General features: G+C 43.1%; 1 protein-coding gene across 3 annotated transcripts in view; it reads right to left on the minus strand.

Annotated features, from left to right (window-relative positions):
- Positions 1–13,699, minus strand: part of LOC135386080 (intermembrane lipid transfer protein Vps13-like) — a 64,436-nt gene that overhangs the window by 13,727 nt on the left and 37,010 nt on the right. For 2 of the 3 annotated variants that reach the window (XM_064615804.1, XM_064615803.1), the window contains 14 exons: positions 10,748–10,915; positions 10,498–10,665; positions 10,263–10,435; positions 9,987–10,101; positions 9,774–9,911; positions 7,935–8,021; positions 7,750–7,854; positions 7,583–7,684; positions 4,701–4,754; positions 3,175–3,267; positions 3,007–3,114; positions 1,321–1,407; positions 1,079–1,141; positions 885–1,013 (listed from right to left, as the gene is read on the minus strand). In XM_064615804.1, the coding sequence (XP_064471874.1) occupies positions 885–1,013; positions 1,079–1,141; positions 1,321–1,407; positions 3,007–3,114; positions 3,175–3,267; positions 4,701–4,754; positions 7,583–7,684; positions 7,750–7,854; positions 7,935–8,021; positions 9,774–9,911; positions 9,987–10,101; positions 10,263–10,435; positions 10,498–10,665; positions 10,748–10,915 (1,590 nt within the window). The remainder of the gene's footprint in view (positions 1–884; positions 1,014–1,078; positions 1,142–1,320; positions 1,408–3,006; positions 3,115–3,174; positions 3,268–4,700; positions 4,755–7,582; positions 7,685–7,749; positions 7,855–7,934; positions 8,022–9,773; positions 9,912–9,986; positions 10,102–10,262; positions 10,436–10,497; positions 10,666–10,747; positions 10,916–13,699) is intronic. The other variant, XM_064615805.1, reaches the window with a different exon arrangement.

Here is a 13,699-nt window from a genome sequence, read left to right on the forward strand (position 1 = left end):
GAAAACTGCGTCTTGCAAGTTTATGCAAGCCACCCAAGACCAGAAAATGAATAGGTGGGATAAGCTAGCCACTGACAGAGGAGGGAAACAACAACACCAGAATAAGAAGCATATTTGAAGTAGAAGGTCTGAGGCGTTCGGCCTTTATGAAGATAAGCTATGACTTCCCTACATGATACAGAGCATTTACTACTTGCAGTAAGGAAATTCAAAACAGGTGTTGCCGTACAGTGTGCTGAAACCTGTTATGTACAGGGTGGGTGCTCTAAAAGGTCAGTCACATTTTTGTGCATGACGTGATACTTCCCTCGTTGACACACAGACTTCTGCTGCCTCAGAGTAAAGCATTTATGCCAGAAAAAACCTACGAAAAAATTGTGGTTACCAAGCACTGTGTAACGAAATAAATACGACCACGCAAACTTTCGTTTCAATCCATCGGTATAGCGCATAGGAAATGCAGGAAGACGAAAGTTTGTGTGGTCGTATTTTTACGCAGTGAATGGCAACCACGATTTTTTCGTACGTTTCTCTGGCACAAATTATTTTCTGTGTGGTAGCAGAAGCCTGTCTCTCAAGTAGATATAGCGTCATGTGCGAAAATGTGACTGACCTTTTATAGCACCCACCCTGTATATGGACGATTACTATGAATGGTCATCACTGTGACCAGGTCTTGTGAAGCTATATTGACATCACATTAGGCACAATATGTTTTGAGTCATGAGAGTGCTGGTAGGGATGGTCAGTGCCAACCAGGGCAGGTTTTGTTCCAATGTAAGAGTGTGGCAGGCAGAAACCACACCTTGTGCAGGATGTGAGTGGCCCTTTTGGCAGTGTAGCAAGAAACGTAGCAGCATTTACATACTGTTCCTTGATATTACCTTGTTTGCAAGCTTTAGTAAGACAGAGTTTGTTTCCTTGCAGGAGAAAGGCACAGTGGATTCTAGAGTGCCTGCATACCTGGCCATCATTTCAAGCTTCTGAGCTTGTTTTGGCCACAGAGGAATACACTGCACAGAGGTAGTTCATTATGTAATGATTATACATTTTGGGCTGCCTTACAAAAGGCTCTCACCTCCTCTGGTTGAATCGTAATCCAGTCAGTGTTCTCCACGTACTCCTTGACCTCTATGGCAAACTGGAAACAAAGCCATGCATGCACTGTAAATTGCAATATCACAGATGACCATGACTATGCTTGGTTGTGTTTTTCATGGTTTTGTTTTACTAGTGTGGTGCGTCATTATTCAGACAACAGTTGTTCATGAGCACCATGAAAATTAAAACTGAATTGAATAGAAAAAACAACCTGCTGACCTTGCAGTTGTTCAAGACGAGATAGTATGGGGTGAAAGTCACAATTCTTGTAAGGCCTGTGGTGCTCAAGGTGATTCCCACACTTAGCTGGAAGTAACATTGAAAAAGTGGCATTGTGATACACACTTCCATTTAACCTGTGTACATACTGTTACTTTAGTGCTGTGGTGTAATGAAGAATCCCATTCTACAGATTGCAGAAGGAATGCTACAGTACAATGGAATCTCGTTAAACAGAAGGCGAAGGAACCATAAGAATCTGTTCCATTTATCAGGAGTTCAATTTACTGAGGAAATAATGCTTAGGACATTAAAAGCTGCCTTGGATAGTGTGTGAAGTATTATTGTTTTAGGTGCATTCCTGCGGCGTAGCCAGAAACATATTTCGGGAGGGGTTCTATGGGGACTTTACATGAGAGAGGAGGATTCCCCTCACTTCACTCTCCTAAATATGCAACCAAAGGTACCATTTGGGGGGGTGAACCCCTCCCCTCCCAAGCTATGCCAGTGGTGCCTTCTTGAATAGCGTACCGCATTACTCTGCATTTCTTGGCATGCTGGTAGAACGCATATTTCCCAGCATCCAGAGATGCAAGACCGTGTAACCCAATGAAGGCTCTTCATGCCTTATTTCTGTATAGCTCCTGCATTACATATGCATCTATATCAGAGTTCGAGGTAACTCATTACAAGTAACTCGTTACTGTAACTAAGTTCCTTTTTTTGGTAACTTGTAACTTAACTCGGTACTTTTGCGCCGTGGTAACTTTAAGAGGAACTCGTTGCTTTTTCAGGTAACTTTGCCAAAGTAACTTAAGTTATGTTCCAAGTTACTTCTGATCCTTCTAATTCGCTGTTCACTCTCGTCCACATATTTTCTTGCTTTCTCCCAGGTTCCTTCAAGGGATTTTTTGCCATAAAATGTGATATTCAATCAATGACATTTTGATATTGTATTCAGGAAGTAGGAACCGCTGCCATTGAAATGAAGCTGAACCATTGTGTGAACACAGGGAGTAAGATGCAAAGCGTTCGAATAGACCTCTACCAGAGAAACATCATCATGACATTGGTAGACAGACTGAAACCGAAACAAATATAGGCGGAAGGAGAGGGCTGGGTTCCACGAACAGGCACTTGTTCACTGCCTCCCACTGAAAGCAAAGCAGGACCGAGGGTCGCGTCCCTTTAAGGGACCATATCATAATCCCCTCAAGACCGTCGGTTTCGAGGGCTACCTTGTTCACCTCTAGCTTCGAGCGTAGTTCAATTCTACCAAATTTGTGGTGCTGTCGAACACTACGACGTCATTTGTTTACAAACAGGGAGAGGTCTATTGTTGGACATAAACGAAAACGATCTAAGCGTGTTACACTCCTCGGCAGACAACTCAAGGTCTATCTCAACTGCTCAAGTGCACTGCACCTGTATAATGCTATTTTGTGTCCGAAGTTACGTGGAAATACCTCGTTCTTTTTTTGAGTAACTCAGTAACTGGGAGTTACATTTCGGGCTGAAGAACTTCGTTACTAACTTAGTTACATTTTTCATACGGTAACTTAACTTGTAACGAGTTCTTTTTGATGGGTAACTTCTCAATCTATGATCTATATATATATTACTCCCCACATTACTCTTCTGGCAACAAGCTACAGAACCTATACTTTGCAGGGATTGTATACTCACCAAGTATGTCTCACCATCTTTAGACTTGGCAATGACAGTGCCAGAGCTCCCAACAGCATCCAAAGAAAATTTTTCTGACCACTCAGAATTGAAGAGTTTCACTGCAGCCTGCCACAGATTTAGGAAAATTTTAATACTACAAGTCGAAGTGCAGCCAGGGAACTTTACCTTTTTCCTGGTGAAGAGCGTTTTTGAGCGATACGAAAAGAGAACAGGCTCCTCATAGGTAGCAGGGTGAGGAATTCCCATAGAGTCCTCTGTCTTAAAATTCATTACCACAAAACATCAATCCAACAATCTCAACAATGCCCTAGACGTGCACAGCGTGTGGGGGGAGGGGAGATGAAAGATGCATGTAAGCTTTTCTTCAGTCATGGGATATCATGCTTCATGTCATAATACATCATGCACTTTGGGCATTGGCAGTCCACTTCATGTAACAACCTCATGCAAGGATCCCAAACTACAGGTTTTCCCGGTGATTTTAATCCAAGTGCCAGCTAAATTAATCCACGTGCCATGCAAACTTTATGGGGCATGGATTAATTTAGCTGGCACTTGGATTAAAATCGCCGGGAAAACCTGTAGACTGTAGAAAGTTAGAGTGGAAAAAGCCTCAGTTGCGCAGTTTACCTTCAATGTGTACCGTAATTTCACGCGTATTAGCCACGGCTTCTGCGCCTCATTTTTTTCCTCACGGGTGCTGTGCGGCTTATCTGGCAACCATTTTTTCCTGGTATTTTCCCCATGTGCCAGTTTTAACAAAAGGTCAGACAGTGTCTCTGGAACAGCACCGCCCTGCCAATGCGCGAACAATGCGTAAAAGGGGCGCGTCCAGATTCGAGTAGACTGACCTTCCTGGTGCCTTCCCTCAAGCAGCTTTAACAAAACTGGTGACAGTGATTCATGTCTTCTGGAAAGCCACTGACCCGTCGATCCACGAAAAACACACAACAAGGGCACAACCCGACCTTGGTAGAACACTAGACCTGACCTCTATTTGTTGCACACCATGCCGACCCCAGAGAATGGACGAGAGGGTCTATAGCCTTCTCTATGGTCTCCTTTGTCGCACAAATCAGTCGCGTCTCATTGCCCGCGGCTTATCTGCAAGTGTGGCTCATCTGCCCCAAAATTTTCAAAATGTTCCCAATAACGGGCCCTGCGGCTTATCTGCGGTGCAGCTTATATGCGTGAAATTACAGTATATTGGGAAATTGAAGGGATTTATTTGTCATAACAGCTTCTTGAAACCACCAGCTCTTCTGCTTCTTAGTCATTTTATCTATACCTCCCTTGTGTTTCATATGGGAATCTTTGAAAAAGTTTAGTTGGGGAGTTGGCTCAGTAGGAGAACCGAGAGGTGCAATCTAGTCAGGGAGTAAGTTTCAAGCTGCATCAAGAAGACGGGTATCATTTAAGGCAGATGTAGCATCCTGCTGCCAACTTTCACTGCAGCACTGTTCAATACTTTAGCCAAACATGAATGCAGCTGAAAATGCAAGGGGAAATATATGCAGTATTTTTTAAAGGAGCCTGTAGTTGTGTCTTACATGATATGCATTTTAAAGTTTGCAAATAAATCCCAGACTATTTCGGGTGCCAAATTTCATGCCACGTTTTCTAAAATGTCATGCAAGCACCTCAGTGCCACATTCACACATGCAGTACTATTGATTACTTTTTAAACTCACGTCATATTCAAAGGATGTTTGTGACATTAGCGACACACTCCTATGTCCACCAGGCTGGCATGTTAGAAATCACAGGGGGACAACTATATCAGCTGAGGAAACAATACCTCAATATGTACACAAATAAGAAACACTGCATAATCAATCCAGAGGGAATAAGTAATGTAGACTGTGTATTCGTCATCGGAAGCATCCTATGCTTTTGTGATATGCAGGAATATGTAATCGGTTATTCCAGTGGTTCTCAAATGGGAGGTCCACAGAACCTTTCGAGGTCCGCAAACGTGGGTGGGTGCAAAGAAGGGGAAGTGTGTACTTAAGTCTAGTCAGGCCGCAATTGGACAGTTGCAAAAGTGATCTGCACAAGGTTTAAGTTCACTCTCCCAGAGCTGTTGGCACTGCATACCTCTGTCACATATTGCCCTCCAGCCTAGGTACCCTCAGGTGGGCAAAATCAATCGACATACCAAACGCTCATGATCATAGCTGTCTCATGACGTAAAGCTACTAATTACAGTGGCTGTGAAGCCTGGACATGGCATGATTGGGCATGCATTTTCTAAGCTTATGTAATTAAAAGAGCAAACCCACTGAACAGAATGAGGTATGTCATGCAAGACATTTTCTCTGCATTACATGTAATTATGAAACAAAAAAAGTAAAGCACCACTCCTGCTGATGAGAATCCAGCATGCAAGGCAGGATATAGCTAGCCAAGGATTGAGCCTTGTACTGTAGAGAATGTTTACACAGACTGCTGCCCCCTGCCCTCAGTTGACCTTGTCTTGTGGCGAAAGGGATTTTTGCAGCTGCAAGGTTGCTTGCTAAAAAAATGTTATGCAACTTTACCATTATAAGAACACTGAACATTTGGTAGAGATATTTATACTGATGTGCATAAGAGAAAGGGGACAAAGAAGGTGGTGAGGAGGAAATACAAATTCTTATTAGAGAGGACTGAGGCCACGAAAAGAAATACAAAAGATTGTATTTCTTTTCGCGGCCACAGTCTCTATACCAAGTGTTCAATGTATCCTACCTGAGGAAGGACGAACTCCATCCGAAAACTTTTGTTCTTATTCATTTGAGAGTGCTAGACTTTTCCCAATTTTGCCTGCAAGTTTGCCATTCTATAGCAGCAAAAATTTCATAGTAGCTTTTTGTGAGGCACTTCGGTGCTCTTTTGCAAAGTGATATGCAAAGCGCTGATACGCAATAGTGCAAATGATTCATGCAGCAATCAACTGAAGAAGTGATTCACCTTTTCAGCTTTTTTTATGTTCCTTCTATACATTTCACACTGGGAGTTAGAATTCATTCAGCCCATCATCATTACGGCCCCCACCCCCCTTTAGCTCCCATGGCACTGCCCACATATTCTGCCAGCCCACAAGAGGTCCCTGAAACATCCACTCTTGAGAACCACTGGGATGTTTTACCCTAGGAAATATGCTAAATACTTACAAGCTTTTTGAAAACTTTAGTCGGAACATTGCTTCCCTTTATGTAAGGGCTATCATACTTATTCAACTGACGATGCGATCTCTGCCTTTCCTGGATGGCTGGGAGTTCAATCATAATTCTCTGATTTGATATAAAATAAAAAGTACCCTTAAATACATCGCCGATTATGATTATGGTGAACGTTAAGACTTTGAGGTGCTGCAATGTGCGTAATCACGTTCTGCAAGTATTGTTAACAACGGCAATGATGCTATAAAATTGCATGCTACGTTCCATTTTGAACTACTTGAATGCAACAGACGGTATGCATACACTGAATATGTATTTACGCTCTTACGAGGGACACCCTATTCTTGTTTAACACGCAGAAGCTACAGCCATTGTTAGCAGGTGACCAGCAGATGAAAGATTGGGCATTGTCTCAGATATTGTCCGGCATGCAGGGACTCCGCCCCGCTATAGCGTATCTCCCAGAGTCAGCGTGACATTGAATCTCCACGGGAAAATCCTGCTCGGAAGCGCCCCACTAATAGTCCACAGTCACTAATAGTTCACGCGGGAGTGAAGTGACGTACCACCTCACACTATGCGCTCAGACGCTCCCTTCACACTGTCTGAGGAGGGTTAAAGTTCACCGCGCTTGCTGGCAACAGTAGCGGAGGCAATAGGGCAATGCGATTGGGACAATGTCAAGCGGCAGGGTAATGGTGGTATGCTTTGATGAGGTCAAGTTTTCGTTTGGCGATTCTGGTTTTGTTACTAAACATGCAATTTTTCCGGTGGAGCACTGGGTACTCCTGTGTTGGGCTCTTTCTTTTCTCTTTTTTGTGCATACAGGAGAAGACAATATATCAGAAATTAGACTGACAACGAAAATGCTGATATTTCAAATACAAGGTTGGGGCAGAATAAGGTTGGTGTTCCGATGTCTACATTATTTTCTAATATATAATGAATTCACAGGTGTGGCACCTTGATGCTGCAGTGCTTGTCAGGACTGTTCGTAGGTGGGGTTCATCGTGGGGAATGAATTGAGCGAGAAAGAGTGACATGAAAGAGCGTAAATACACATTTTGTAATGAGTGAGCTCCCAACCACACTTGATACTTGAGCACTACAATCGGAATGAAGCACACTTAAGGTCTCTACTTATTTGCGGCTTCAGAAGAATTTGCAGGATCAACGAGATTTCCATACTACACTGATGATCTACATGTAGAAGCACATAAAAAAAGAGCATTGACATAAGAGCTAATTTTGAGCTGCGCACTATTGCAGAATTTGGCATTTGGTACCGCAAATACAGTGCATCGGGTGAGGCCTTAGCCATTATCCTTTCCACCAAATGCCCAGAGCAGAGCTGATTTTGACAATACTACTTTTTACAGAAAACATGGTTGACAAAAGTTGAAGGGTACCTTGTAGTGAATGTCCACTGTAGTTTTGTTGACCATCCAGAATGGACAGTACATTCCTATGATAACGCAACTATTATTTGTTTCCACATGCATTCCAAGATCCTGCAAACAGATTTGATTATGAGCTTCCCCTTAACAAGCAGAATAGTTAACACAGATACGCTTACCATCTGAGAGCCATCTGGAGTCTCGAACGTAACAACTGAAAGTTCCTCCATACAGGCTTCCAACAGCTTTGTGCAGGACCAGTCCATATCCCTGTAGCCCATCAACTGTTGCAAAAGGGAAGAATGTTTTCCCACTCCACAAGCAGATAGGGAGGACAAAGCTCAGTTACAGCACAGTAGCATACCTTGAGCTGGAGGTTTGATTCACCTATCTCGGCGTTCCACAGCTCCACGCCTTGACCAGCTTCCAAGAGAAACGTTTTTGTCATGCTCTGAGGACACAGAACATGTTCTAAAGCTATGGCTCCGGTGCAAAAGGTTGTAGCATGACATGTGCACGCATACAGGCTACTATCAGGCAGAGAGGCAGTGCAGAACAAATACGGTCATATATCGCAGGTCATTCACATTGCGATGGCAGGACCTCTCATTAATAGGGACGTTCGGCTAGAGTTCGGCTAGAGTTCGGCTAGAGTTCGGCTAGAGTTCGGCTAGAGTTCGGCTAGAGTTCGGCTAGAGTTCGGCGACACTGGCACCGGCTTTCTTCCCTGGTGGTCGGCAGAGGAAACGTTTTCCAGCATATTCTACAATCGAAGACGATGTTGGCAATTTCACACGTCATCACATGAATTCTGCCTGTCTTGTTGGACCTACCTCAGTGAATGTGTACAATGCCTGATGCCTACAGCAAACTGCAAAATAACTAAAATATATGCTGGAAATAACTTATCCTTGCCACCACAGGTGGCACTGATGGTAGTGAGCGAGAAAGTGTCCTTGGCAGCCGAACGAGCTCCTGTCACAGGCACTCCTTAGTGATCATCGAAACTAATGGACGCCAAATGTGCGAGTAACGCCACCAAGCGTGTAAGCTTCACAAAGGACATTGAATCCTATGCTCTGCGGCAGGTTGACATGCTACACACTTGATGGCGCTACACGCATATTCAATGGCCATTAGTCTTGATGATCAATGAGAATTGCCCGTGTGACAGGGGTATAATACAGGTCCCAATGACAATTGTTTTTGGAAAATAATTCTGTGCCCATTGTTCTGGTTCAACAAATCAGGTCCAACAAATGCAGCGAATATGACCCTGGCAAGAGATCCTCGAAAAATGGAAGCACTTTAGGTATAGGGTGCATTCCTGAGAACAACTGGAGAAATGTGCTCAGAGTTTCCAGTTTCACTGATGTCTACTTTGTTTTTATATGTGGTTATGCTGGCCGGAGAGCAGAGCCACAGCGACAACCTAACTCTGTTATTTATTATGTGACAAAACCCACTGAAAAGACTCATGAAGGCATATATGGAGGGGGAGGGGGGGGGGATTGCTTTATGAGTAGTACTGAAATTTGATTTTGTTTGATTTGCAATTCATAACATATAGGGTCTGGTGAACTAATGACAGTTGTCTTCAACCAAGTCCTCATTTGGCTGAGCCAAAGCCTCACTTGCCGAAAAGGGAATACAAAAGTGCACTCACATTCAACACAGTGCAACAGTGCAACAGACACATTCAACAGTAATAATACCTAAGACGAAGGAAATTTCAAACAACTATAATTCCTTAACCTCTCAGAGTTATACAGCTTGCATGCATGATGACTTTCATTACAGCAAAATCAACGGCATAAAAAGGTGGTCACCGCCGAGTAGTATGGAGGCTTAGGGTACTGGAACCCCCAAAAGTGGAGATTTTTTGGATAAATCTGAATTGCTTTAAATTCTACCAGCATATGCTTTTTCTGTTTGTTTCTTATCAGATAAAAAAATCAGAAAACCTGGAGCCCTACTAAATGATGCCTAAAATGTTAAAATAATTGTTGAGGATAGAGGACTTGAATTTCTTTACAGCCACATCTAGCAGAGCTGGCTTGCCACACAGACAAAGTGAATGACCGAATGACCTCCGGAATATTCACGCAACACTGAAAAGAAGCATGGTCCTTCAAATTTGGCTATCAGCCTGGACGGAGCCAATATGCAAGTACAGAGTAAAAGACTGCACCAAAGGTTTCACCTCTAGTTTCACGTAAAGGCCGCATGGTAGCAAGTTCCGCACTAGAACAGTGGGGTGGAGCTCTATGTTGTACAGGTGCATATTTTGCTCCTTCCCACTGCTTTCATCAAACCTCACTGGCTCAGCTTTTCCAGAAACCTGGAGGACATAATCATTAAATACTTATGTTTGTCAGACACACGACTTCTAATTACGACCATATTGATGGCTCACATTGATGAAAAAATAGTGATCTTTCTGAGATTTTGATAAGCACTGCAGGACTCTATTTTGGGAAGGCTCATCACTCAATGTCTTCCAGACGAAAGGGTCGATGGACACATTGTATCTATACAAGAGAATAAAAACCACGTGACTATATTACATGACCACAAGTGCTTCCAAAAGTGGCACCGAAACTATAAACATAGGTTTGATAAACAGAAACGGCAATTATATCTATCATTAGGCTAAGCATACGTATAGTACGCGTAAGTAGGACTTCCTTACTTATCGCCTGCTGGCTTGAAGAACAGCTCACTGGTTTTGGTGTACAGTGCATGAACAGGGACATGGAGAATCTTGTGAGGCTCAATGCATCCACAACGATGGAGCTCTGTTGACATGTCGTCAAGCTCACTCAAGTAGTACACTTCAATTGGAACAGAGAAGTGGTTCGTTATCTGAAATGATCAGTGTCTAATGTAGGCAACCAGATTGACAAAATAATGTTTGTCACTCTCACCTTACACACAGAATAGACCATGACAAGTTTTGAGCCATAGTGGGACGTTGTGTCCACAATGAATGCCCACTCGTCCCCTGGGTAGCTGGTGATGGGCAGCTTGAAGTACCGCTTGTCCGCATAAGTCACGCACACTTTACGTACAGCCGACACCCCACCTTCCTCTATCTAAAATAGACCAGAGATAATCCAGTGTACAGACTGTGTAGATATACAGTTACAGGTTAGCACTGCAAATGGCACAAGCTACCTCCACTGCAAAGTTGGCTTCCTGTAAAGTCTGCTGGTTCAATTCTATTAGACCAGGCCGTGTCCTATCTTCCTCTCCAACAGTACTCTCACGGAAACTGAGGTGGACAACTGCTTCGGGTTCCAGTATCACCTCATCGATGTCGTCGTCTGCATCGGGGGCAGCCACCTGTGTTAGAATAAGAGGCATCTGTGCAATCCATTGTCAACTTGCACTGGTGCATTATGCATGTGAAAAAGGGGCCCGGGAGTATAAATGCGTATGTTCTTTGAGAGGATAAATTATGTGAGCACCTTAAGTTTTGAGTGGACCCAGAAACTGACTACACATTTCCATACATACATGCTCTCGAAGGAGCAAGGGACATTAAATGCAGATTTTGCAGTTCTTTAGAAATTGGTACATAATCCCACAGCAATGATGCATCTGGAGAGAAAGTTGCAAATGTACACTTAGATGCTAGTTTGTACGTGAAACAGGCGCTCCAAAATGCAATACAGACTACCCTGCGGAGAGATAAAACAGCACACAAACAAACAAAAGGTGAACTAAAAAAATCTTCAAAAATCAGATCTAAAACTACAAAACAGAATTTCCATACTGAGAATTACATGTCACTGTCAGTGACACTGTTCCCTTTGTGAGAAGCACCATTCTAGAAGGGTGACTTGCACTGGAGGAACCTTTCAACTACCCATCATTATTACATTATTTGGAAAGCACATGTTAGGATATGAGTTAATTTAGGTACTGAGAGTTAATTTAGTTACCGAGTTAATTTAGGTACTGAGGCTAATTATTCTGAGAGGGGATTAACTGACACTGCATTACAGTGTTGGTGCTGTACGGTTTATGCTACATCCCATATACAACATGCTGTATGGGATAATACTGGCCTTTCGTGGTATGCCAAACACTGTACCACGGATAGTACATGTATGCTACTTGAAGGTGTGCGGAATGCAACAGGGCCCTACACTTATTTTCATAATGCACTACTTGTGAGAAGACTACAAATGACTATTACTTAATTGCCCAACAAACATGAGTTCAAACACCTAAATTAATATATTGTAGAGAAGCTGACACTCCCACCAAACCAGACAACAATGGCAATGCCATGAAAGTTCACTCAATGCTGTCTCAGTGAAACAAGCTGTATTGCAACTCTGCACAAATCTTTTGTGAATCATCCTGTGCTGTTTTGAAACATCATACACCTCTGACAATAACACACTGCACTCGTACTGCACTCGTACTGCACTCGTACTGCACTCGTACTGCACTCGTACTGCACTCGTACTGCACTCGTACTGCACTCGTACTGCACTCGTACTGCACTCGTACTGCACTCGTACTGCACTCGTACAGTATGTGCTACGCAAAATCTTATGGAGGCTAGTTGCTATCAAGCCGCACAGTGCACTGTCTGGTCTCACTGATCCATAACTCAGCAAACTGGAAAACTCGTGATTTGGTGTGTGTGATAGGGAACAGCTGGGTAACATTTCTTTATCCGGCTATCCAGAATTCTTTATCCGTCAGAAGTACTTGGAAGCAACGTTCCAGAGGCAATGTCATTCTCATTCGCTTATACGGAAAAGTGTCTACATCCTCCATCCTTGCATTGTCGCGTGCATTGGTGCTGGCATTGTCCCTGATGAACGTTGCCTCATGTTTAATCCTCCCGTTCTAGTCTTTGACCCCTTTTTTGGTCAGAGGTGAGTTACTGGTGACTGGAGCCTGGGTTAATGCAGTACAGTGCAAAGATGTTGGAAAGTCAACAACCTACGATGTCCTGAGAGGAAAATTGAAAAACTTCAGTTTAAAAAATTATAAATTAATGTGTGCAGAAGGCTCCTCTCCCTCTTTCCCTTTTTTTTGGGGGGGGGGGGGTGGAAGGGAGAAGCCGTAAACCGGTTTGATGGAATGGCACGTGTCTCCACACTTGATTGGCTTAGCCAAGAATTTGCTACCCGGATAAGCAAGGTATCCAGATAAGCAAGACATGGCTGCACTAGATATGCAAATCAGCACAGTGTGTGAAGATACCGTCAATCTGTGCATACCTTTTAATTATTTAATTATTACCTTTTAATTTATAATTTGCGCATGATTATATTTTCATCTGCATAACTGTTTAGCAATCACCTGCCATATGTGGAACACCGTAAGCGCTCACAGGAAATATCGTAAGAACTGAACAACGTAACAGCTGAAAAATCGGCATAGTGTCCATATACACAGCATAAACCCGCAGGAAAAGGCCAATGTTAGCTGGGTAGTGCTTGCTTCCAGTGCTTCAGGCTGCTTGCAGTAAGTAGATCCTCTACTACCCATAAACTAATGCGCACATAAGGATGCAAGTATCAATGTTATAAATGATAACAAGGTGACAGTCCACAGATTAGCAACACTTCTCATGATAGCATACTACTGCCTCGTCACATTTTACTCTGTGTTTGCCAGGTGGTTTTGCAGTGTCCAGTGTCCAATCAAAACTTTCACCCAGTTGTCCCATAGACCTAGTTCTGGGCAAGTCTTTGAACGGCTCCTCTTTGAGGTCTACATGTCTGGGTGTTTCTGACAACCTGTGCAGTGCAGTAAGGACTGCTTCTTTGTGACTGTAGACTGCAGTTCAGTAAAGCTTCTTAAGCTTAACACACTTAGCTGGAATACTGTTTATGGTTGAACTTCAATCCAAAAACCTCACAGCAGAACCACTAGCTGCATGACAGTAGGTAACAGCAGTGATGGCCACTAACTACTTCTACAGTACTATAACTACTAACTACTTCGCAATGGAGTAGTTTAACTACTTTTGGGGGAGGTAGTTAAAACTACTGCAATGTATTTTAACTACATCTCTAACTACTTAACATTGTTCATCAACACCAATCCCAGTCTATAGTGTTCTTGGACACCTAAATATGAATCACAAGCAGCGATAAA

Source organism: Ornithodoros turicata, chromosome 2, assembly GCF_037126465.1.
Source record: "Ornithodoros turicata isolate Travis chromosome 2, ASM3712646v1, whole genome shotgun sequence".
Taxonomy (NCBI): domain Eukaryota; kingdom Metazoa; phylum Arthropoda; class Arachnida; order Ixodida; family Argasidae; genus Ornithodoros; species Ornithodoros turicata.